At 43.9% G+C, this 26,360-nt stretch overlaps 1 protein-coding gene across 7 annotated transcripts; it reads left to right on the plus strand.

Annotated features, from left to right (window-relative positions):
* Positions 1–293: 293 nt before the first annotated feature.
* Positions 294–25,664, plus strand: ZNF774 (zinc finger protein 774). Of its 7 annotated transcripts, none has more exons than XM_070400472.1 (6): positions 294–328; positions 3,153–3,322; positions 8,080–8,186; positions 9,000–11,520; positions 11,766–12,038; positions 24,357–25,664. In XM_070400472.1, the coding sequence occupies exons 2-4, from the start codon at positions 3,225–3,227 to the stop codon at positions 10,217–10,219; spliced, it is 1,425 nt and encodes a 474-aa protein (XP_070256573.1). In that variant the 5' UTR covers positions 294–328; positions 3,153–3,224; the 3' UTR covers positions 10,220–11,520; positions 11,766–12,038; positions 24,357–25,664. The 7 variants fall into 7 exon arrangements, with proteins under 7 accessions (XP_070256573.1, XP_070256574.1, XP_070256567.1 ...); XM_070400473.1 differs by having other exon boundaries at positions 11,933–12,038; XM_070400466.1 differs by having other exon boundaries at positions 9,000–12,038.
* Positions 25,665–26,360: the final 696 nt, after the last annotated feature.

A 26,360-nucleotide genomic window follows, 5' to 3' on the forward strand; every position in this document is an offset into this window, starting at 1 on the left:
CACAGTTTTTAACCCCCCCCTCTCAGCTCCGGAGACGCGGTTCCCGCAGTCGGGTAGCTGGGGGATTGTGTTTAGTACTTGTCACCGTTCCGAACTGGGCGTCCCGGACTCCAAATCCTTGCAAGTGTTTGCGCAGGACTACATTTCCCAGAAGGCGCCGCGGTGACCGACAGCCCGATCAGCCTACGGGTAGGGGAAATGTCTCGTGACGGAAACTGAGAAGCCAATGGCAAGAGGCCATGGGCGGTGTTTTCCGGCGGCTGGCTGCGGAGCGCCGAGTCCCACCTGTGTCTCCACAGTCCTGTCACGCACCCCTGGTCGGAGTCTGGTAGGGACGCGCTGGGTGTGGCGGGCCGGGCGCGGCTCGGCGGCGGCGGACTCTCCTTCCCGCTCCGTCCCCGGCGGGGCCCCGGGGCGGTGAGTGGGTCCCGGAGCGGAGAACGCGGCCGCAGCCAGGCGCTGCGGAGGAGCGCCGAGAGGGCTCGCCTTGCCGCCCCGACGCCGACTCTGCCCGGTCCCCGCGCTCGCCCCGCGGAGCCCGCGGGTCTGCTGAGCAGCGGGGGCCGGGAGCTGCGGTTTTCTGTGCCGTCGTCGAGATGGCAACCCTCGTATCCATTTTCTTGCTCCTCGAGGGTGGTCCCGGGTGGCAGCCTGGCTTTGTGACCCCCTGACCGCAGCACCCCGGCTGGGCCTGCGGCACGGCGAGGGGGGAGCATGGGTGGCGGCCCTGCCCGGGCCGTCATGTTCCTATTAATAAATCCAGCGACAAACCGCTGCTTCGCACAAAGGCACGCGGGCACCGCACCTGGCGCTCGGGGGCCTCTGAGGTCACCGGCCCCGGAGACAGCGCGGGAGGCAGGGTCTCCGTCCCCGCGGCTGGGCACCCCGTCGCCGCTCCCGCCGGCTCCTGCAGGGGGCGCTGCTGTGGGGCTTGGTGATGGACGCAGAAATAAAATGCTTGCTCCAAACTCAGCACGGTTCTCACTCCCCAGTGACGTTATTTTTGCTCGTGAAGGGTTTAAGCCAGAGAGGTGAAATGTATTCCTACGGTTTTTAGGTCCTTTAAGAACTTGGGACTTTATCCGTGACCAATAGCAGAGGCTGTAAAGGGTTACATGTTTCCATGAAAAGTGTGCGTGTGTGTATCGCATATCCTAGTTCTAGGTGCTTTGATTGGGGAGATGAAGATGGGAAAGAGTAAAAACTTCTTCACCCCCCATCTGGTCCATCCTGAATTCTGAAACACAGAATATTTTGTAGCAGGTTCAGTGGCTGACTTGTGTTTGTTTCTGTTGGAAACTTTTTATTTTTTTCAAATATATTTTTATTGATTTCAGAGAGGAAGGAAGAGGGGGAGATAGAAACATCAGTGATGAGAGAGAATCATTGATCGGCTGCCTCCTGCACGCCCCCCACTGGGAATTGAGCCCACAACCCTGGCATGTGCTCGGAATTGAACCTGAAACCCTTTAGTCCGAAGGCCGACTCTCTATCCACCGAGCCAAACTGGCTAGGACTGTTGAAAACTTTTCAAAAATATATATGGCCCTGGCTGGTTTTGCCCAGTGGATAAAGGTCGGCCTGAGGACTGAAGGGTCCCAGGTTCGATTCCGGTCAAGGGCACATGCCCGGGTTGTGGGCTCCATCCCCAGTGGTGGGGCGTGCAGGAGGCAGCTGATCAATGGTTCTCTTTCATCATTGATGTTTCTATCTCTCTCTCCCTCTCCCTTCCTCTCTGAAATCAATAAAATATAAGAATAATTAAATATATATGTGTGTTTTTATTGATTTTATAGAGAGAGGAATAGAGAGATAGAAACAGGGATGGGCTGCCTCCTGTATGCCCCCCCCACCGAGGATGGAGACCCAAACCTGGGCATGTGCCCTGACTGGGAATTGATCTGGTGACCTCTTGATTCATAGGTCAGTGCTCGACCACTGAGCCGTACTGGGAAGGCTGTTGGAAACTCTTTAAAGAGAGGGAATCTATCCTATTTCTTTGTGACTCCCAGTGCCTTACAATATATTACTTAATGAAGAAATTACTGATCCATCCAGTAATCTGGCCATCTCCCCCCAAATATTTTTTTCTTGATATTGCCATCAATTTTATGAATGTATTAATGATTGTTTTTAAGCACAGTGGTTAGGGTAATTATGTACTTATCCCCATTGAAGTTCACTTGATTTTACAGCTTATCCATCTTTTTATTTTATTATTTTATTTATTTTAAAATATATTTTTATTGATTTCAGATCAATGATAAGGGACAGAGATATAGAAACATCAATTGAGTGTCTGCCCCCTGGTGGTCAGTGCATGTCATAGCGACCATTTGGTCGGCCAGTCCTAATAGTTGCTTAGGCTTTTATATATATAGATGTTAAAAAAAAAAAAAAAGTTAGGCCCTAACCAGTTTGGCTCAGTGGATAGAGTGTCAGCCTGCAGACTGAAGGGTCCCAGGTTCAATTCCAGTCAAGTGCATGTACCTTGGTTGCGGGCACATCCCCAGTGAGGGTGTGCAGGAGGCAGCTGATCGATGTTTCTCTCTCATCGATGTTTCTAATTCTCTATCCCTCTTCCTTCCTCTCTGTAAATAAATCAATAAAATATATTTTTTTAAAAAGTTAGTGTGTCCAAAGACAGGGTTCTGTTCATGTGTTTCGAGGAGGCCCAATCCTCTCTAGTGATGGGAAAGTTGGCCAAGGGTAGGATTATGTGAAAATAGAATGAGAACACCCAGCCTCGCTCCTGGGCTGCCCTGCCACCCGTCCATGGAGACAGCCCCTGGGCCCTGAGAGTTGGGAGGAGGTGGCCCTCTGGGCTGTGGCAGGGTGCCTCCCACCTGGCCCCTCTCCCTCCCTGGCCGCCCTGCAGCCACAGACACTCAAGTTACCACGGACCTGACCTTCAGGGGAAAGCAATAGAGACTCTCTTTTCTCTCTTTTTTAAAGATTTATTTCTTGAAGTCATAAATATTTTATTGGGATGTGAGGTGCAAAATAAATAAATAAAAATAAAAAATAAATAAATAGAAATAGAAATAAAGAAACCAAACCTTCTATGGTGGACAGAATTTACCTGAGAGCTAGTCTAGTCGGGGTGGGGTGGGGGAGGGCCTTGGTTTGAGTAGCTGTTTTTTGCTTTTCAGACCATGCTGAGGATATCCTGAGAGCTATGGATGCATAAAGAGGTCTGTTGCTTTAGGACCTGATGACCCTCAATGATGTGGCTGGGGACTTCAGGGAAGAAGGGAAGCTACTTAGAGAATCCTCTTCAGGGATACGACCCAGCGCCGTTAGAAGAATGGGCTCTCAAAAGGTAAGGATGCTACTCTCCTTTATTTATTTACTCTTAATATGTTTTTATTGATTTTTAGAGAGGGAGGAAGGGAGAGTGAGAGAGAGAGAGAGAAATGAGAGAGAGAGGGAAACATCAATGATGAGAGAGAAACATCATCCACTGACTGCCTCCTGCACGCCCCCTATTGGGGATCAAGCCCACAACCTGGGTATGTGCTCTGACCGGGAAACGAACCAGTGACCTTTGGGTTCCTGGGTGGACGCTTAACCTCTGAGCCATACCCAGCCGGGCAGGATGCTACTCTCCTTTAGATTTAAGTCCTATATTTTAAAAGGGCCGAGGTCTAAATGGTCTCTAGGGATGCTGGCCTCTTAGAGCTCCAGTTCCCTGTGAGAATAACTGTTGCCTTCCTGGCAGAGAAAGGAGGACTTCCATTTTTATGCACTTTATGGTTGGCAGATGTCTTTGGTATTTATTATCTTGTTAATATCTCACCATAACCTTTTGGTGCATGTATGATCTTCTACCTTTTCCAGCCCAGGACACTGGGACTCAAAGGTAAGTGCCAGAGGTGAGAGTACAAATCAGGTCTTTGTGCCCTAACCGGTTTGGCTCAGTGGACAGAGCGTCGGCCTGCGGACTGAAAGGTCCCAGGTTCGATTCCGGTCAAGGGCATGTACCTTGGTTGCAGGCAACATCCCCAGTAGGGGGTATGCAGGAGGCAGTTGATCAATGTTTCTCTCTCTCTCATCGATGTTTCTAACTCTCTATCCTTCTCCCCTCCTCTCTGTAAAAAAATCAATAAAACATATTAAAAAAAAAATCAGGTCTTTGTGGAAAATGGGGAATATGTACATACAAGTAATATATACTCGTTGAAGAAAAAAAAACATGCAAAATGAAAACAAAAGTTATCCATTCCACCACTAAAAAGTTACTGTGCCTCCATATATAAAATTAAAAGCATAATACACATACATACTTATACAATTAAAAAAACAAGTACATATAGAATTAGAAAATGATACAAAAACAAAAGAAAAATTGGGATCATACTGTATATTCAGTTGTACATCCTATTTTCTTTCTTTAAAATATATTTTTATTGATTTCAGAGAAGGAGGGTGAGGGAGAGGGAGGTAGAAACATCAATGATGAGAGAGAATCATTGATCGGTTGTCTCCTGCACGCCCCACAATGGGGATTGGGCCCACAACCCGGGCATGTGCCCTGACCAGGAATCGAACCATGACCTCCTGGTTCATAGGTCAACACTCAATCACTGAGCCATGCCAGCTGGGCCATTCTACTTTCTTATACATTATATTATGAATATATTTTGACAACAATATCTTCCTCTGTACCACTTAAAATAACCATTTAGTATTCTGTCATGTGAGTACAATAATTTGAATTAGATTGAACTATATATTTGACCATTTTTTACTTATAAAATGGCAGTTTCGAAAGGTGGGGGGAGGGTGGGTGGGTGGTAAGTGATTAAAGAGCTTGTATGCATATATGCGTAACCCATGGATACAGGGATGGTGAAGGCCTGGGGTAGGGGACAGAGGTGGGCTAGACAGGGTCAATGGGGGAAAAAGAAGAGGGACATATGTAATACTTTCAACAATAAAGATTTTAAAAAAATATTTAATTTAAAAAAAAAAAAGAGCCTCGCCTGTGTGGCTCAGTGGTTGAGCATCAACCCAGGAATCAAGAGGTAATAGGTTTGCCCTGGCCGGTTTGGCTCAGTGGATAGAGCGTCGGCCTGCAGACATAAGGGTCCCAGGTTCGATTCCGGTCAAGGGCATGTACCTTGGTTTCGGGCACATCCCCAGTAGGGGGTGTGCAGGAGGCAGTTGATTGATGTTTCTCTCTCATCGATGTTTCTAACTCTCTATCCTTCTCCCTTCCTCTCTGTAAAAAATCAATAAAATATATTAAAAAAAAAAAAAAAAGAGGTAATAGGCTTGATTCCCGATGATCACGGGTTGTGGACTCAATCCCTGTTAGGTCTGATTAAGTAATTAAATGTATACCCCCTCACCTGGGAATTGACCTTTATTTTTATTTATTTATTATTTTTTAATTTTTAATTTTTTATTTTCATTGATTTCAGAGAGGAAGGGAGAGGGAGAGAGAGATAGAAACATCAATAATGAGAGGGGATCATCCATTGGCTACCTCCTGCACATTCCCTCCTGGGGATTGAGCCCCCAACCCAGGCATTTCAGGTACATTTCTCTGACTGGAATCGAACCCTGGACCTTCAGTGTGCAGGCCGACGCTCCATCTACTGAGTCAAATCAGCTAGGGCTGGGAATTGACCTTTAGACCATTTTACCACCGACATTCCCCTTTGCTTAGATCACATTCCACTTGCTAAGACCATTATCCTTCCCCTCTGGACCTGCCCAGAGAATTCTCCACCTGGAAAAAGCCCATCTAGACTCTAGGTCAGTGATGGCGAACCTTTTGAGCTCAGCGTGTCAGCATTTTGAAAAACCCTAACTTAACTCTGGTGCCGTGTCACATATAGAAATTTTTTGATCTTTGCAACCGTAGTAAAACAAAGACTTGTATTTTTGATATTTATTTTATATATTTAAATGCCATTTAACAAAGAAAAATCAACCAAAAAATGAGTTCGCGTGTCACTCCTGACACGCGTGTCATAGGTTCGCCATCACTGCTCTAGGTTCTAGAGTCCTTTAAAATCTCTGACTCCCTGTTCCTGGGTGCTGGCACCATTTTTGGGCCCAACCCGTCTGGTTTTCCAGATGACCTAATAAGTTCATTCTTTATTCCTTTTGGCCTCATGCGATCCTTCTTGGAGACTCTAACAATCCCCAGTAGGGGGCGTGCAGGAGGCAGCTGGTGGATGATGTTTCTCTCTCATTGATGTTTCTGTCTCTCTATCGCTCTCCCTTCATCTCTCTAAAAATCAATAAAAACGTATTTTTAAAAAATAAATGGCAGTTTCGTATGGCTCAAATATGCCTTTCGTATGCCTTTGTTGTGGGACATTTAATTGATTTATGTCATTTCCAGATTCTCACCAGTATTGTGATAAACAACTCTTAGCTAATTGTCCTTTTTTATAGTCTTCTTTATTGAAGTATAACTAGTTAATAAGTAGCTAATATGTCTTTTGCACAACTTTTATTTTTTCATTTTCTTACAATTCCCAGAATTAGAATTGCTGGGTCCAAAAATAGGTACATTTCTCGGGTATTTGATATTTTTGCCAAATGCCTTCTAAAAAGATTAAATCAATTTATTTATTCCATTTCTTCATAGTCTACCATCATCATAGATATTATATTTTAACAGTGTGGGTTAATTAATAGTGATAGCTAACATTTATTGAGGACTTATCACTTAATCCTCATAACTCTATAAAGTAGACCTTATCATTATCCTTAATTTATAGATAAAGACATCGGCACAGAGAGTTGAAGTAACTTTCCTGAGGTCACACAGCTAGTAAGAGACGGGGTTAGGATTAAAACTCAGGCAATATGACTCTTGAGTTTGCACTCATCACCTCTACCCTTATTGCCTAAATGTATCATTGTTTTAATTATTTTTTAAATATATTTTATTGATTTTTTACACAGAGGAAGGGAGAGGGATAGAGAGTTAGAAACATCGATGAGAGAGAAACATCAATCAGCTGCCTCCTGCACACCTCCCACTGGGTATGTACCTGCAACCAAGGTTGACCGGAATCGAACCTGGGACCTTTCACTCCGCAGGCCGACGCTCTATCCACTGAGCCAAACCGGTTAGGGCGTTTTAATTTTTTAAAATATGTTTTTTAAATTGGTTTTAGAGAGAGGAAGGGAGAGGGACACAGAGATAGCAACATCGATGAGAGAGAAACATCATCAATTGGCTGCCTCCTGCACACCCCCTACTGGGGATCAAGCCCAAAACCTGGGCATGTGCCCTGACTGGGAATCGAACCAGTGACCTTTTGTTTCATGGGTCGATGCTCAACCACTGAGCCACAGAGGCCGGACAATCATTTTAATTTAAATTTCTTTGGTTAATAGTAAGTGTAAGATTTTCCATATATTTATAGGCTACTTTTCTTTCTTTTGTGAATTGCCTATGTTCATTATTTTTTTTCTTACAAGTGTTTGTCTTTTTCTCATAGCTCTATCTATTGCTGTCCTTCTGGGAAAAATTTAAAGGCCAATATTATAGTTAACTTCCTTGATTCTCTCTAAGGGTGAGGTCATGGCGGCTTTGTTTCTGATAAAATTATCTTTCCACAGGGGTTTAGCCTTGTGCCTTCAGAGATGAGTTATTGTACTTACCCTAGAGTTTCAATGACCTATGTCTGATTTTTTAAAAAAGATTTATTGTTGAAAGTATTACATATGTCCCCTTTTATCCTCCATCCACCCCCACCAGCGCCCTCACCCCCCACTCCAGGCCCTCACCACCCCACTGTCTGCATCCATGGGTTATGCATATATGCATACACAGTCTTTGGTTGATTACCTCCCACCCACACATCCTCCCCTGCCTTCCCTCTGAGATTCTGCTGGTTTTTTGTTTTGTTTTTTAATGGGAGGAAAAGGGCTTTTCCTCAGCCTCTTGGGGCGATCACCCTCTTTTATCACTTTATCGTGGTTGCCCTTTTAAACATGAGCGTTTCTCTGGATGTCCCCTTCTACCTAGGGAAGGAGGAGGGCTTACGTTTTGGCCAGGCCTTGTGTGATTGGCTCAGATCAACATTCTCTGTTCATCTTCCTGTGTAGGATTTCTAGACCAAGTGTCATCTCCCAGCTGGAACAGAAAAACGAGTCATGGCTTCTACCACTCCAACATTTTGAGGCAAGAGAGATCCTAAGGGAAAGTCACTCAGGTGAGATGTGAGTGTTACTTGGTGGGAGAAGAATGTGAAATGCTGCCCTGGAGTTTTGTTCTTCCCATCAGAAGTTTGAATTTGAGTTCTTGGGCAGTCACGAATTAACCAAATAAAGTCTCTTTTAAAGTAAGCATTTCACTTTCGTTTCCACTATGACATCTTTGAAAGGAGTTGCCTAATTTTGACTACATGTGGCTTACTCTTGAAGGATGTAAAGGTCATCTCAAGATTTATCTGGTCATCTTATATAATAAAGAGGTAATATGCAAATTGACCATCACTCCAACACACAAGATGGCCAGCAGGGGAGGACAGTTGGGGGCGACCAGGACTGCAGGGGAAGACAGTTAGGGGCGACCAAACCGGCAGGGGAGGGCAGTTAGGGGCAATTGGGCTGGCAAGGGAGCGGTTAGGCATCAATCAGGCTGGCAGGGGAGTGGTTAGGGGGTGTTCAGGCAGGCAGGCAGATGAGCAGTTGGGAGCCAGCAGTCCACTGGGATCGGGCCTAAACGGGCAGTCGGACATCCCTCAAGGGGTCCCAGATTGGAAAGGGTGCAGGCTGGGCTGAGGGACATGCCTCCCCCTGCACGAATTTTGTGCACCGGGCCTCTAGTCTTAAAATAAAAACAGTTTAGGAATTCATGTTTTCTGTGAGCTCAATGAACATCAATAAACTTTTCACAGAGTGAAAACCAAAGTAGTCAAATTAAGTATAGTCTGTTGCAAAAACACTAATTTTAGTCTTTCTTGCTGCCTTCTGATGTACGTTCCTGACAACTTTATTCTCAGTCACTTCTGTTAATTTTTCAGACTTGGAGAATCAGCTGGAAAAACTCCATCAGGATGTTTCTGAAACAGCAGAACAAAGCAGAACATCCTCAGAAGGGGCCAGTAAAGATGTTTATCAGACTCCTAGCTGGGGAGGAAGCTGGGAGAGGGGCCTTGAATTAGAACCTGGAACCCTTCCAGGGGAGGGCCATCGGGACAAGGATTTAAACAAGCTCCTGGATGGATGTGCAGGAAAGAAGCCGGTGTGTGCAGAATGTGGGAAAACCTTTAACCAGAGCTCCTATCTCATCAGACACCTAAGAACCCACACCGGCGAGAGGCCTTATAAATGCACTGAGTGTGGGAAAGGCTTCAAGCAGAGTTCAGACCTCGTCACCCATCGCAGAACACACACAGGAGAGAGACCCTACCAGTGCAGTGGGTGTGAGAAAAAATTCGGCGACAGCTCAACACTCATCAAACATCAGAGGACCCACACGGGCGAGAGGCCCTATGCGTGCCCAGAGTGTGGGAAGACTTTTGGGCGGAAGCCACACCTCATCATGCACCAAAGAACCCACACGGGAGAGAAGCCCTACACGTGCCTCCAATGTCACAAAAGCTTCAGCCGAAGCTCCAATTTCATCACCCACCAGCGGACCCACACAGGAGTGAAGCCTTACCGGTGCGATGACTGCGGGGAGCGTTTCAGCCAGAGCTCGGATCTGATCAAGCACCGGCGAACCCACACGGGGGAGCGGCCCTTTCAGTGCCCCGAGTGCGGGAAGGGCTTCACGGACAGTTCCCATTTCGTGGCGCACCTGAGCACGCACTCGGGAGAGAGGCCATTCAGCTGCCCCTCCTGCCCCAAGAGCTTCAGCCAGAGCTCCCATCTGGTCACCCACCAGAGGACCCACACCGGCGAGCGGCCTTTTAAGTGTGACGGCTGTGGCAAAGGGTTCGCCGACAGCTCTGCCCTCGTGAAGCACCAGCGGATCCACACGGGGGAGAGACCCTACCGGTGTGGCGAGTGCGGGAAGAGCTTCAATCAGAGCTCCCACTTCGTGACCCATCAGCGGATCCACTTAGGAGAGAGGCCGTATCCGTGCCCCGAGTGTGGCAAAACCTTCAATCAGCGTTCCCACTTCCTGACACACCAGAGAACACACACAGGAGAGAAACCTTTCCACTGTAGTAAATGTGACAAGAGCTTCCGTCAGAAAGCACACCTTTTATGCCATCAAAACACTCATTTGATTTAGGAAATAATCTTTAGTGGTTTTGCTGCTCCCTTCCAAAAAATTTAAAAATATATATATATTTCTATTGACTTCAGAGAGAAAGGGAGAGGGAGAGAGAGAGAGAGAGAGAGAGAGAGAAACATCAATGATCAGAGAATCATTGATTGGCTGCCTCCTGCATGTCCCCCCACTGGGGATCGAGCCTGCAACCCAGGCATGCGCCCTTGACCGGAATTGAACCTGCGACCCTTCAGTCTACAGGCAGACGCTCTATCCATTGAGCCAAACCGGCCAGGGCCAAATTTTAATCTTTAAGTACCCCAATAGAGAAAACTATCTTCAAGTACCCCAACTAGGAACCTGGGCACCAGTGGTTCAAGTTGGGCCCTAATCTGTTCCCTCTCTTTATTTTTTTTATGTTTTAATGGTAAGGATAAACCTATAGGCTTCAAACAATGTTTGAACACAAAAGGCATTCCTTCAATGTTTTTGATGGATTCTTAGGGAAATATAAATTGAATGGTTGCTGCCTGGTTACTATAAGAGAAGTGAAATAAAGGTGACCTGAAGGTCTCATGTAAGCCACCTAGTACAGTGCCTGGCACAAAGTAGGCTCCTTGTAACAAAATGGTCACGTTATCATGAAAATGATGAATACTTGAGATCTTATATAAAGCCCTCCATATTGTGCCTGCCCCTTAAAAGACACTCCGTGCCGAGCTGGTTGCTTTTATCAGCCTTATTACGCAGGAAGGCATTTATTCGGGCAGGCCTGCGAGCCGAGGGCTCGCAAGCAATTAGGTTTGGGGTGTGAGCGCCCAGATTTCATAAAACAGAAAACACTCTCCCAAGCCAGTGCTATGCAGGCATTCGTCACCAGATGTCTCATTGCCATGACGAGGCAGAATTTAGTCTCAGAGGATGTTTGCGGTCTTGTGACTAAGAGGCTGAAAGAATTTCAGAAGCTTTCTGTACAGCAGCAGTGCCTGAGGTGCTCCCATGGGCCGTTTGCTGCCATCTGAGGCACAGAAAGATCCAGGGACAAGCCTGGAAGAGGACTGTCACGTTGTGGAAACAAGATTCCTGAGACAAAAAAAAAAGATTCCTGAGACGACTGAGCAATGCTACAGGGACCCTTCCCGGCATCCAGCTGCAGGAAACGGCTCCTGTTTTCGAATCCGCTGGCTCCTTTGCCTTTTAAAGTTACTGCAGCTCTCTGACCTTCTTGGGGTCATTCATTTTACACACTGGTCCAGTCCCGTATTTAATTGGAACGCACCGAGGAAAGCAGTGTTGGCAAGAACACTGACTTCGCTGAGAAGGTGAGCTGTTTGGCCCTGACACTTAACCTTGGCCAGACTTCTGCCTTTGGTCAGGCCCTACCTTCCCTGCCTCACAAGGTGGTTGTGAGAGCTTGCACGCACGCACGCACGCACGCACGCGAGCACTTCGTTGTTAAACCATAAAGTGTAATATCCCTACAGTATTGTTGCAAATGTCTTTTTTTCCAAGGACCTCTGGATAATATTTCTCCAGATGTCTGTCTCATTTTCTCTCCTGATGACAGACTTCTTTTTTCACGTGTTGAAAACCTAAGGCCTGAAAAATACCAAACCACTCGCTGTGGGTCACGTAGTTAACAGAAGAGCCAGATTTTTGGCTGCAGGTCTCCTGTCAGCAACACGGAACCGACCAGCCCTGGGGTTTGTCAGTGTCTCGTATTATATCCATCAGACCGCTCTGCATTTGGAAATGATGGAGGCGTGGAGTCCAAGTTCCCGGGAGCTTTACAGGATTCTGGGCTGGGGGTCCTTGGTCCTGGAGGAGTAAGAGTGGACAGGTAAGGGCAGATGCAAGGGGCTAAAGAGGGCGTGTCTTGGGTGTTTAATACTCTAGAGCAGCGGTTCTCAACCTGTGGGTCGCGACCACTTTGGGGGTCGAACGACCCTTTCACAGGGGTCACCTAAGACCATCGGGAAACACATATATAATTACATATTGTTTTTGTGATTAATCACTATGCTTTAATTATGTTCCATTTGTAACAATGAAATTGGGGGTCACCACAACATGAGGAACTGTATTAAAGGGTCGCGGCATTAGGATGGTTGAGAACCACTGCTCGAGAGGGAAAAGTCGGTGCCTGAAGGTTTTCTTAAAAGCCTTCCTGTGTTACTCAGACTAAATTACTACATCAGCCTTGGAATACTAGTTTGTCCCCTTCCGTTCTATGGAATGCCCCCTGAGGGCTTTAACTCATGGGGGACAGACTGATAATATTGCTGATAACCTAAGCTCTTTCTTTGTCAGGAAAGTCAGATAATTGACCAGGAAAAAACAATCTGGTTCATTCAGTGCAGTGGTTGCAAAATGTAAACCCAGATCAGTAGCATTAGCATCTGGGAACTTGTTAGAAATGCAAAGTCCTCACCCCAGACCTACTGAATCAGAACCTCTAGGTATAGCCCGAGCCGGTTTGCTCAGTGGGTAGAGCATTGGCCTGCAGACCAAAGGGTCCCGGGTTTGATTCTGGTCAAGGGCACGTACCTTGGTTGCAGGCTCCTCCCCGGCCCAAGCCCCAGTCAGGCTCATGCAGGAGGCAACCAATCGATGTGTTTCTCTCTCTTCCACTCTCTCTGACAATCAATGGAAAAATATCCTTGGGTGAGGATTAACAAAACGAAAACTCTAGGGGTAATATATGTGAACTCCAGGAGTACCATCTCTACGGGGGTGGGAGTGTTTTGGCCAGGGGTAGGACATGGAATATGAGACTGCAGAGTTGAGTATGATATCCCTCAGAAGAGACATTCTGACAGTTTTTCACTGGATTAACGTAAAGTGTCCTGGAAGAGTGTCCCACAAGAGGGAGAGCCAGCCCAGCCGGCGTGGCTCAGTGGTTAAGTGTCGACCTATGAACCAGGAGGTCACGGTTCAATTCCCAGTCTGGGCAGAAGCCCAGGTTGTGGGCTCGATCCCCATTGTGGGGCGTGCAGGAGGCAACCAATCAATGATTCTTTCTCTCATCATTGATGTTTCTATCTCTCCCTTTCCTTTCCCCTCTCTGAAATAAAATAAATAATAAATACATAAATAAATAATTGGGGGCTCTCACAGACCCCGGCCAACATGGCGAGCAGGCTCTTCCATATGCGCACCGTCACGCTCTGAGAGAGAAAAGCAGGTGGTCTGTAGCCTGGCTCCCTCTCCATCTCCCTCTCCTGAGCCCTCCCCCAGTTCTTGGAGGAGAGGAGGCTGGCTGGCAACCTAGTCACTGCCAGCAGAGTTAGCACATTCTCTCCAAACTCAAGACCCCCAGGCTCCAGCCGCTCCTATTCCGACTTCCTAACAGTATTGAACAGACACAGGTCACTGGCTTGTAACATAAATTGCGTCTTTTTCTCTCACCTTGTTTTTCACGCTGTACATCTACAGAAATGTCTCTCCCATAACATGAGCTCTTGCAGGGCGACGTGGGCCTTGCTTTGGGGCTCTGCCACCTCTCCCCCACCCTCCAGCCATGAGCAGGGAATCCCTCAATGTATTGGTGAGAGTCAAGGTAACTGACTTTGCATTGTTAACGCGTAAAAAAAAAAAAAAAAAACCATTGAAACCTGTAAAGAATTTTGTGAGTTTATTTGAGCCAAACTGTGGACATATGCCGGGAAGCAGAACCTCAAGGAATTGAGATAATGCTCTGGAGAATAGCGGGTTACATCTGTATTTATACATGGCAATCAAAGGAGGGACATAGGTGAGTTACATGAAATTCATTGGTGATAGATTAAGGAGGAGGGATAAAGCAAAGCAGGGAAACCCCTGGGATTGGATAAAAAGTAAAATGATGGACACATACTTAGGTGGGTGTAGGATCAATTAACATAGCAATGAAGGAATCTGTGGTATCTGTCCTGGCGCCCAGCACATTTGGTCGTGCCCCAGGGACTCCAGAAAAAGGGAAGTTACAAGTTACCCAGACATGTCAAAGGTATGTTATCATTGATGCAAAAAGACAGATAGGCTCAGTTAAGGTAAAGGTTGACCTTGTCAGGGAAGATACCAGCCCAGGAAGTAACTACCCACCATCACTGCTTTAGTTAAAGTTTAATTTCAGACCATCCTTTGTGGTGACTTTAGGTCTCTGAGTTTGCAAGACCGCCATGCAGGCCTCTCCTGAGCTTGTCAGGTCAGCATGTGGCCACTTTCGTCCACACCGTATTTTCCCTTTGTTGCTACCCTGTGACGGGCCATTAGCTCTTTGTACATGCTCCACACCTCCTCTCTCCTTCATTCCATTGATTTTTGATTTTTCTTTTTAAAGCTCAGGGTTCTGCCAAGAAATATTTTTTAAAACTTTTATTGATTTCAGAGAGGAAGGAAGAAGGAGAGATAGAAACATCAATGATGAGGCTCATTGATCAGCTGCCTCCTACATGCCTCCTACTGGGGATCGAGTCTGCAACCCGGGCATGTGCCCTTGACTGGAATCAAACCCAAGACCCTTCAGTCTGCAGGCTGATCCTCTATCCACTGAGCAACCCGGCTAGGGCCTCTCTCCACTTTAAAACCCACGTCATCTCCAGGCCCTGTCAACTTTACCTCTCAGGCTCCTCTCAGAACCATCTACCAGTCTCTCCATCTCCAAGGCCATTCTCTAGTCCCAAATGACCACCATCTCTAAGTCCCTGAAATAGCCTCCTACTGATACCCCAGATATTATGTTTGCTAATTTCTTCTCAGAGAAGTCAGAGTGATCTTTTAAAAACCTTAAATCGAATCATATCACCAAAATGCTTTAAATTGACAGCTTTTAGGATAAAGAACCAAATCTAAAAACAAGATCCACCCTGGCTGGTTAGCTCAGTTGGTTAGAGCGTCATCTCGATATGCCAGGGTTGCGGGTTCTATCCCTGGTCAGGGCTCATACAAGCATCATCCAATGAATGCATAAATAAGTAGAACAACAAATTGATGTTCTCTCTCCCTAAAGAAAAAAAAAAAAAAAAAGAAAAGAAAGGGAGAAAGAAAGAAAAAACAAAAGCAAAGGGTTTATCAAAGCCAGGGTAGAGGTTGACTAAAATGAGGAAGAAGAATACTAAGTTTCTATTTCTTTTTTTTTTTAATATATATTTTATTATTGATTTTTTACAGAGAGGACGGGAGAAAGATAAAGTTAGAAACATCGATGAGAGAGAAACATTGATCAGCTGCCTCCTGCACATCTCCCACTGGGGATGTGCCCGCAACCCAGGTAAATGCCCTTGACCGGAATCAAACCTGGGACCCTTCAGTCCGCAGGCCGACGCTCCATCCACTGAGCCAAACCGGCTGCGGCAAGTTTCTATTTCTTAAGCTGGGTACTGAGTACACAGAGTTTAAAATATTTTTTAAAATATATTTTATTGATTTTTTACAGAGAGGAAGGGAGAGGGATAGAGAGTTAGAAACGTCGATGGGAGAGAAACATCCATCAGCTGCCTCCTGCACACCTCCCACTGGGGATGTGCCCGCAACCAAGGTACATGCCCTTGACCGGAATCGAACCTGGGACCCTTCAGTCTGCAGGCCAATGCTCTATCCACTGAGCCAAACCGGTTAGGGCCAGAGTTTAAAATTTTTAAAATTTAAATTAATTTGCATTATTTATATCCTTTTGGTTTAGAAGATATTTCACAAGAAAAAAAAGCAAATAAGAAAACAGAACACTCGAGCAGACACTCACCTTTTCCACTCAAATCTCATAAAGTTGAGTTATACTGAGAATAAAAATAAAGGAGGGACAGTCCAAGGGCCTGGGCCCGGACAAGTACTAGGCCAGTCCTCCCCATTCTTTCTCAATCACACTTTCTCATTTTTCCTTCGGCTGGAAAACAAACCCTCCCCTCATGGAGTACGAATAACGTCCAGGAAACTATAGGCCCACGCGTCTATAACCAGCCACGCTCGGACCTTCCGTCTGAAGGCAAGAGGCCCTGCTACATCAATAGTCCTCTTGTGCAAACCTTCTTTTTTCCTCCCAGAAAAAAATGTTTCCACCATTTAGATGATTTCTACAGGCTGTGAACATTTTCACAGCTCTCGTTACGTTACTTCTTGCTAAATCTCTTTCTGAGCCAACCGTACCAATTTGCCATGCTCCCAGCCACAGAGGCGCACCAGCGTCCCCACACCCTCATTCCCGAAAAACAGTTCTGCTCACTTAAGAGACAGGATTTTTACAGATTGTTCTCATTTGCTTTTCTTTGATTAGCAGTGAAGTTGAATGTTTTTTTTCATATGTTAGCTTCTTTCTTTTTTAAGAAAAATATATTTTTATTGATTTCAGAGAGGGAGGGAGAGGGAGAGAGGGAGAGAGAAACATCAATGATGGGAGAGAATCCAAAAACTTTATTATTTGGCTTTAAGGAAGTCACTTGCTTTATTTCCTGTTCCCTTCCCTTTCCCTCACTTCTTTTTTATTTTATTTATTTATTTAAAATATATTTTATTGATTTTTTTACAGAGAGGAAGGGAGAGGGACAGAGAGTTAGAAACATGGATGAGAGAGAAACGTCGGATCAGCTGCCTCCTGCACACTCCCCACTGGGTATGTGCCTGCAACCAAGGAACATGCCCTTTGCCGGAATCAAACCTGGGACCCTTGAGTCCATAGGCTAACACTCTGTCCACTGAGCCAAACCGGTTAGGGCTTCTTCTTCTTTTTAAAAATGTATTTTTACTGATTTCAGAGAGAAAGGGAGAGGGAAAGAGAGAGAGAGAGAAAGAGAGAGAGAGAATCAAAGCAGGGAAAACCCAGGACCCTTCAGTCTGCAGGCTAATGCTCTATCCACTGAGGAGAGAGAGAGAGAGAGAGAGAGAGAGAGAGAGAGAGAGAGAGAGAGAAGCATCAATGATGAAAGAAAATCATTGACTGGCGGCCTCCTGCATACCCCCTACTTGGGATGGAGCCTGCAACCCGGGCATGTGCCCTTAGCCGGAATCAAACCCGGGATCCTTCAGCCTGCAGGTTGACACTCTATCCACTGAGCCAAACCAGCTAGGGCTCCCTTACTTCTTTATTACTTTTTTAGTTCATACATAATACATGTTCATTTTAGAAATATCACAAAAATACAATTAAGCAAACAAAAAAATTCACCTATTATTCCACCTTGCAGAGATAACCACCACCATTTATTACATATCTTTTTAAACATTTTCTATAACAAAAATGGAAATATATCACCTAACCTTTCTGTGTATATAAAGAGAGAATACTCAAGTTGAGAATCAAATGAGTTAGCGTGTGTGAAAGTAATTTATCAAGCGCAGGATGTTGTATAAGCGAGAGTTTGATATAAAATGCCCGTTACTGCTGTTCTGATGACACAAATACCCTTTACCCTGCCAAGCAGAGTACTGACACATGTTCCCTCAACACAGCACAGTTTCTTCTCAAAAATGACTTTCTGCCTCAATTTTCCCTACTGAACAGGTTTCCACTCTATTTGAAAAAATTCAATCTGTAAGACATACGGAAGGTATAAAGGGGAGTGCAAAGAGCAACCCTGTATCTACCACACAGCTTAAGAAATAAAATTTTGGCCCTCGCCGGTTTGGCTCAGTGGATAGAGCGTCGGCCTGTGGACTGAAGGGTCCTGGGTTCAATTCCAGTCAAGGGCAGGTACCTCCATTGGGTTGCAGGCTCCTCCCTGGCCTGGGCCCTGGACAGGGTGCATGAAGGAGGCAACCAATCGATGTGTTTCTCTCGCATCAATGTTTCTCTCTGTCTTACCCTCTCTCTTACACTCTCTCCAAAAATCAATGGAAAAATATCCTCGGGTGAGGATTAAAAATAAATAAATAAATAAATAAATAAATAAATAAATAAAATGTTGGCCCGGCTGGCATGGTTCAGTGGTTGAGCATCGATCTATGAGCCAGGAAGTCATGGTTCGATTCCTGGTCAGGGCACATGCACGGGTTGGGGATTCAGTCCCAAGTGTGGAGCATGCAGGCAGCAGCCGATTGATGATTCTCTCTCATCATCGATGTTTCTCTCTCTCTCCCTCTTCCTTCCTCTCTGAAATCAATACAAATATATTTTAAAAATAAAGAATAAAAGGTTGTCAACTACACTTTAATAAAACATGAAAGAAAAAGCACATTTAAAGGTTCCTGTGACTCTTTCCTCAATTACAGCCCCTTCCCCAACCCTTATTGCACTCTCCTGAATTTGGTATTTCTCACTCCTATGACTTTACATTTATTTATGCTTCCTCTCTCTATATATTTATATGCAAATATTGATATAGATCCCTAAGTAATGTATAATACTGCTTTGCATAAATTTGTTTAAACTGTCTGCAAATGGGTATCAAGGCAAGTATTTTATACTTTCCTTCCTCAATACCATATTCAATGTAATTGTCCTTCATTTATTTCCATGCTTTAATATTCACTATATAATCACACCACAATTTACCTGTTTTTTTAAAATATATTTTTATTGATTTCAGAGAGAGGGAGAGAGAGAAACATCAATGATGAGAGAGAATACTTGATTGACTGCCTCCTGCACGCCCCCCTACTGGGGATCGAGTCCGCAACCCTGGGCATGTGCCCTTGACCGGAATCAAACCTGGGACCCTTTGGTCTGCGGGCTGATGCTCTATCCACTGAACCAAACCCTAGGGCTTACCTGTTTTTTTGCTGATGGCTATTTAGATCACTTCTGGTTTTTGCTGTCACAGGCATTGCTGCGATGCCATTCTATGTCTGCTTGCATGCATGTGTAGGAGTCTCTGGGTATGTACACCTGAGAATGGAATTCTGAAGTCATAGGTTAAGTGCATCTTTAACTAGATATTTTCAAATTATTCTCCCAAGTGGTTGTACTGGTTTCCATTCTCACAGTAGGTATTCCCTTCACTATTCTTCCTTGCCAACTCCTTATTTCATCAGACTTTAAAATGTTTCTGATCTGATGGGTATGAATGACATTGCATTGTGGTTTTAATATGCATCTCTCTGATTAGCAGGGAAGTTGCACAACTTTTTACAAGGGTATTGGTGCCGAGACCGGTTTGGCTCAGTGGATAGAGCGTCGGCCTGCGGACTGAGGGCTCCCAGGTTCGATTCCGGTCAAGGGCATGTACCTGGGTTGCGGGCACATCCCCAGTGGAGATGTGCGGGAGGCAGCTGATCGATGTTTCTCTCTCATCGATGTTTCTAGCTCTCTCTCTCTCTCCCTTCCTCTCTGTGAAAAATCAATAAAATATATTTTTTAAAAAAAATCTTAAAAAACAAAAACAAAAACAACGGTATTGGTTGTCCATGTGGCCGGTTCAGGGAATTCTAGTTCATAAAGTACTCATTCTTCAAAGCCCTTTAAAACCCTCCCTCTCCATGAAATAGTCCAGATATCTTCCATCAGGCAGATGGGATGTTTCTCTCTTTCTTAAAAAAATATATTTATTGATTTCAGAGAGGAAAGGAGAGGGAGAGAGAAATAGAAACATCAATGATGAGAATCATTCACCCGCTGCCTCCTGAACACCCCCTACTGGGGATTGAGCCCACAACCTAGGCATGTACCGTTGACAGGAATCGAACCTGAGACCCTTCAGTCTGCAGGCTGAGGCTCTATCCACTGAGCCAAACCAGGTAGGGCGGCACCTCTTTTGGGTCTCTGTAACCCTTTCTACATCTTGCATTACACTTACTTTTAATTTCATCTTGTAAAGTCATTCGTGTACTTGTCTAAAGGGCAGGGACTATGTTTAACTCAACTTTATGCCCTTGTTCGTACCTAGTGCAAACATTTCATACATTTTTGTTGAGTCAAATTATATCCCTCCCTGCTTTTAAAAACTTAGTTTCCTATTAGAAGAGAGTTGAATGTCCTTAATGTAGAATTTAAGACCCTGACATGGGCTCTGGCGTCAACTTTCCCTTCCTGCTGCTTCTCCCGGTATGACCCTGCCTTCTGCCCCAGATACTAGCTTCTTTGTCCACAATGAGGTCCCAGTCTGCAAATGTTTGGCTTTTCTGCCTGCAGCCAGGATGGCAGGTCCATCCCACCTGTGTTAGCTGCCCATCTGATTCTTCAGGAGACAATTCTAGGGATCCTGAAGCCAGAAGCTTGCTTTTATTACCAAGCATGGCTTTTGCTCTGAATCTGTCATTTGTGTGCTAAGTACAGGTTAGCTACTGTGGCTAGTAACCCATTGTCAGTCTATAGATTTTTAAATGCATGCCGCCCATCTCAGGATCGGTCTTGTGGAGGAATCTGGTGGTCTTTGCCCCACCTGCTTCTCTTTTCTGCATACTTGGATCTGGCTTATGGTTCTAACTGTGTCTCTTGATGGGTCCTTATATTCATCCTTTGTCTTTAACTGTGAGTCTGCTGCAGTGTCTTGTGGCCCGTTCTAACCCCAGCCCAGAAACCAAAGCCCTGACTTCATCCTGGGCTGACTTCCTGGCTTCCTGCCACATCTTCTAGGTCTCTGCTGTCAGTTGTCTTTAGACCAGGACACGGGTGTTCATACATGTTTGCTGAAGGGTTTTCAGAGACCATTTGGCATGTGCAGGAAGTGAATGAATACCTTCTCAGTGATAATCTATTCTATAAACTGGGATGTGATGTTAGTGATATGCCAGAGATTTTAGAATCAGAAAGACCCGCTCTCTGATTCCTAACGCTAAATCTTATGACGTGAGCAAAATACCAAACCTCTGTGTGCTTGTTTTCTCATTTATAAAAGGGGTCCTATGGACCCCATCCTTCTGGAAAATTCCTACATAAACGATATGAAAAGCAAATCTTAAAAATCTAACAGGAAGGATGTTACACTTGTTAACTATTCACACTGAGTGTATTTACGCATTTTTCTGTCTTTGAGGTGTTTAGTGGTCTGTCCGGGAAGCCTGGCCAGCTTGGCTCAGTAGTTGAACATCAACCCAGAAGGTCACTGTTGGATTCTGGGTCAGGGCATATGTATGGGTTGCGGTCTCCATCCCCAGTGTGGGGCATGTAGGAGGTAGCCGATCAATGATTCTCTCTCATCACTGATGTTTTTAATCTCTCTCTCCCTCTCCCTTCCTCTCTGAAAATCAGTAAAAATACATATTTTTTAAAAAAGGAAGATGGACAGGTAAGTAACTGATTGTAATTCAGTGAGCTAAGTGCTATAATAGAGCCATTTAAGGTCATACACTTCCTTGAAGACACCTTTGATTGTGGGATGCACCATCAACTTCCAACAGCTTTTTGGGACATTAAGAATACCTTACCAGCTGTAGCTGGTTCGGCTCAGTGGATAGAGCATCGGCCTGTGGACTGAAGGGTCCCAGGTTCAATTCTGGTCAAGGGCACTTACCTCTCAATCCCCAGGAGGGGGAGTGCAGGAGGCAGCCAATTGATGATGTCCCTCTTCCGTGGATGTTTCTAACTCTCTATCCCTCTCCTTTCCTTTCTCTAAAATATATATATATATATATATAAAATTTTTATATATATATATATATATAATTTTATATATATATATAAAATTTTATATATATAATATTTTATATATATATAAAATTTTATATATATATATATAAAATTATATATATATATAATATTTTATATATATATAAAATTTTTTTTTAAAGAATATCTTACGAAATGTATATGTTTTTAAAACATATGTTGTCTGATAGATAACAACATAAATGTATCACGGGAATTACTAGCCTCTTCTCTAAATCAATGTTGGAGCCAAGCTTTTTGGGAAGAGTCTAACTCTATTTAGATCCACACAGTCATTCCTGAAATGTGAATCTGTCATCAATTCTAGCTCAGAAAGTCTTTTGACCTTTACTGAGAATTTAAAGGGACACATCTGCAAGCAATTACGGTTATGTTATTTTTCCATTGACTTCTCTGTCTACCTGGTATCTGGTTAATTCCCTTTAATACTGATTGTAAGACCTATCCTGATTCTGAAGTATTACAATGTGAAAAAAACTTAGGACGTATTTTTGAAGACAAGTGTTTTTTTTTAATTTTTTTTTAAAATATACTTCATTGATTTCTCACAGAGAGGAAGGGAGAGAGATAGAGAGCCAGAAACATCGATGAGAGAGAAACATAGATCAGCTGCCTCCTGCACATCTCCCACTGGGTATGTGCCCGCAACCCAGGTACATGCCCTTGACCGGAATCGAACCCGGGATCCCCCAGTCCGCAGGCCGATGCTCCATCCACTGAGCCAAACCGGTTTCGGCAAGACAAATGGTTTTTAAAGTGCTCCTAGTGTCCTGGCTGCATAGCACAGTTGGTTAGAGCCTCGGCCCAATACACCAAGGCTGCAGGTTCTATCCCTGGTCAGGGCATGTGCAAGAGTCAACCAATGAATGCACAAATAAGTGGAACAACAAATTGGTGTTCTCTCTCTCTCCCTCTCCCCTTCTTTCTCTCTCTCTTCCCCTCCCCCTCTCATCAATAAATAGTTTTTAAAAATATTTTTTTATTGATTTCAAAGAGGAAAGGAGAGGGAGAGATAGAAAGAAATATCAATGATGAGAGAGAATCATTGATTGGCTTCCTCCTGCAAGGGAGACATGTGTCCTGACTGGTAATTGAACCGTGACCTCCAGGTTCATAGATCGACCCTCAACCACTGAACCATGCCAGCTGGGATATATATATATATTTTAAAGTGCTCCTGGGGATAAAAAATAAAATAAAGTGTTCCTGGGAAATAAACAAGGAAGTGATTAATTTAGCCTGGAGGAGAAGGTGACATTTGAGTTGGTCCTGGCAAGTTAGTAGGAATTTCCCAAACAGATAAGAGGCTAAAAGGTACTCCAGGCCCAGAGAAATCTCTATTATGATGCTTATCTGAAGCTATCCTGTTCATATTGCTCCATTCCCATGAGTCTTGTAAATTCTTGAGGTCATGAACCAATTCCATCTCCCAAAATGACCATGCAGCTCATTCTTGTCATTTAATTTCATTTATTCGCTTCATATTTACTAACTTCATACTTACTGACAAATAGTATTTCAAGCAGCTCATTGTGGAAAACTTGATAAGTACAAATAAGTAAATAAACAAGTCCTACACAAATCCACTTTAAATTTACCACCTCAAGAAACCACTGTGAATATATTGCTTCAAGTTTTTTCCCCCCTGTTCATATGCACGTGTATGTCTATATACTTTTAGAGCAAAAATGGTATCACAATCTATTTATTAGTTCGTAATTTGTTATTTTTACTTAACCATCATATTAGAAATACTGATCATTGTTTGCCTAGAAATAATACTCAGGGGGCTCATAGTTTTCTGTCCTTACCTGGCTGTATCCCCTGACCACAGTTAATTGTACTAAAAAGGATTGGTATTTGACCCAAAGATTGGTATCTGAGTCAGAGACATAACCATGGAGTGAAAAAATGAGCTGGGTCAATCATATGACACTTGTTACGGAATTGGGCCACTGAGATTACCCTCAATGGAGCTGATGCTGAATTGAGACCATGGCAAGTCAAATAGAAGCTGGAGATATGAGAGAGCATAAAAAACTAGAATGGAGGAAGCTGGTTGTCAAAGAGAAGAGGGTAGAGCAGACCCATGGAGAAGCAGAGATGCACAGAGGGACAAACAAATAAATCCCATGCCTTCAATCTTCCATTAGCCCTGTTTTTTCCAGCTCTAGGTTCAGTCCATGTATATCTATATATATAAAAGGCTAATAAGCAAAGTGTCCCCTCGGGAGTTTGACTGGGATACCGGGAGTTCAATTGCTCGCTATGACGTGCCCTGACCAATAGGGGGTGGCGCAGAACATGGCGGGCTACCAGTGTCAGGGCGCTGAGGGAGCGAGGGAAGGAGGAGGCGGGGAGGAGGGGAGGCCAGGCCGAAGGGCCTCTAGTATTTATTATAAATGCCTCTCTTCTGGCCTTTTTTTCCTTTAGAGATAAAACAAGTGGGTCTCTATTCTTTACCGCCAGCATGGCTTACCCGAACCACACATCACACTGTTGTGGCTGTACAGCATTCCACTGTGTGGAGGTACCATTAGTTTAAAAACCTAGTGATGGGCATTTCAGACATTTCCAATGAGTGCCTTCATCACTAATTCTTTTCACAATGAAAAATAATGTCGTTATGATCTATTCCAACAGGTGGAATTCCTTGTTTGAAGGAGAACTGAATGATACCAAGTTGGACTTCAGAAAGACTGTGCTGCCCTAACCGGTTTGGCTCAGTGGATAGAACGTCAGCCTGCGGACTGAAGGGTCCCAGGTTCGATCCCAGTCACGGGCATGTACCTTGGTTGCGGGCACATCTCCAGTAGGGGGTGTGCAGGAGGCAGCTGATCAATGATTCTCTCTCATCGATGTTTCTAACTCTCTATCCCTCTCCCTTCCTCTCTGTAAAAAGTCAATAAAATATATTTAATAAAAAAAGACTGTGCCAATTTACAGCTCATAAGCAGGACATGAAAGTGGTTGATTTTTCACCCCTTTTCCAATAGTATCAATTAAACACACACACACACACACACACCCCAAAACATTGCTATTCTGACAGGGAAGAAGTGGTAAGTGGTCAGTTATGGTCTTAATGTGTATTTCTCTGAATGATTTTTTGTTGACTAGATATGTGGGCTTTGTCATTAGATAGACCTGGGATTGAGTTCCAGCTCTGCCTCTTACTGTGTGGCTTCAGTTAAGCTACTTCTCCATTGCCTCTTCTGTATATTGGACATAATAATAGTGATTACTTTGTAGGATTATTATGAGGCTTAGATAAGAAAATAAATAACAAAACACTTAGCTTGGTAAAACCTCTGTACACTTATTATAGTTATAAAGAAGGACTTAATTTGTGATCATCAGATAAAGCTCTGTGAGATATCTGAAACTCAATGGGACATTGATTTAAATACCTGTTAGAATTGTATAGTCCTAGGAATAAGAAAGCAAGCAAGAGCCCACTAGGTTCATAACCTTTATCATTAGAGAGAAAATACATTTGCTTATTTGGATAGCATATATTACCAAGATCTTTAGAATTGAAATAAAAACATAGGTACGTATCTTAAAAGCCAAGAAATAGAAAAATCAAAGATAACCTGGGTAGGTAGGTCTTGCAGGTTTCTAAGAGTAGTCAGAGGATGATATAATGAGTTTTAAGTCCATGACATAATGTAAAAAGGGATCAAAATCATAATTGGCACAGTGAAAAGAATGGCTCTGAAAGGCCACAGCTCCAGGACTCATGTCTGTAGAAACCTCTAATAAAAAATAACCTGCTCTAGGCGGTTTGGCTCAGTGGATAGAGCGTTGTCCTGCGGACTGAAGGGTCCCAGGTTCGATTCCAGCCAAGGGCACATGCCTGGACTGCAGGCTCAATCCCCAGTAGCATGCATGCAGTAGGCAGTCGGTCAATGATTCTCTCTCATCATTGATGTTTCTCTCTCTCTCTCTCTTCCTCTCCCTTCCTCTCTGAAATCAATAAAAATATATTTAAAAAATAACCTTATTTAATTCAGTTGGAAACTTCCGGAAGCTCTGTGTCTTTCAACTTAGATAATATTTTTTTTTCCAACTTAGAGAATCTTTAGAATTAAGGTTAATGGGGTAAAAGCTATGGGATTAATATGTTGGGGTTAAGAATAAATATGTGCACATTTCACATTTTATGCACTTACAAAGCTTAAAAATGTCTTATTAGAGTAACAATCTTATAACGCTTATTTTCAATATATATTTGAGTTAATCTTAGACCTAAGATTTTGAGTTCAAGTTTTGCTAAACTTATATATGGAAGTGGGCCAACTAAGAGAACTTAAGGTTCATTATATTTGTCAGTTTATCTGATTTATAAAGATTACCAGGCATTGCAAAGGTTCTAGGTCAGACAATTGAAGAAAGTAAAAAGAAAATCTAGTAAGTCTATAGACATGATTTTAAGTATTTGAAGATGCTGAATGAAGTAAGTTTGTGAATGTGACCAAAAATTATTACAAGTTTCTGAAAAGTGATTGGTAAAATATGCTAGACTTAATTGAGCATTTCTATTAATAGTCTAGCAGTAGCAGGGTCAGCTACAGGGTCAGACAGGTTAAATTTGAAGTATCTGTGGAATTCACAGGTGAAAATGTCCATTACACAGCCCAAACA

Source organism: Myotis yumanensis, unplaced genomic scaffold, assembly GCF_028538775.1.
Source record: "Myotis yumanensis isolate MYYU_CA2020_CCGP unplaced genomic scaffold, mMyoYum1.0.hap1 SCAF_20, whole genome shotgun sequence".
NCBI lineage: Eukaryota > Metazoa > Chordata > Mammalia > Chiroptera > Vespertilionidae > Myotis > Myotis yumanensis.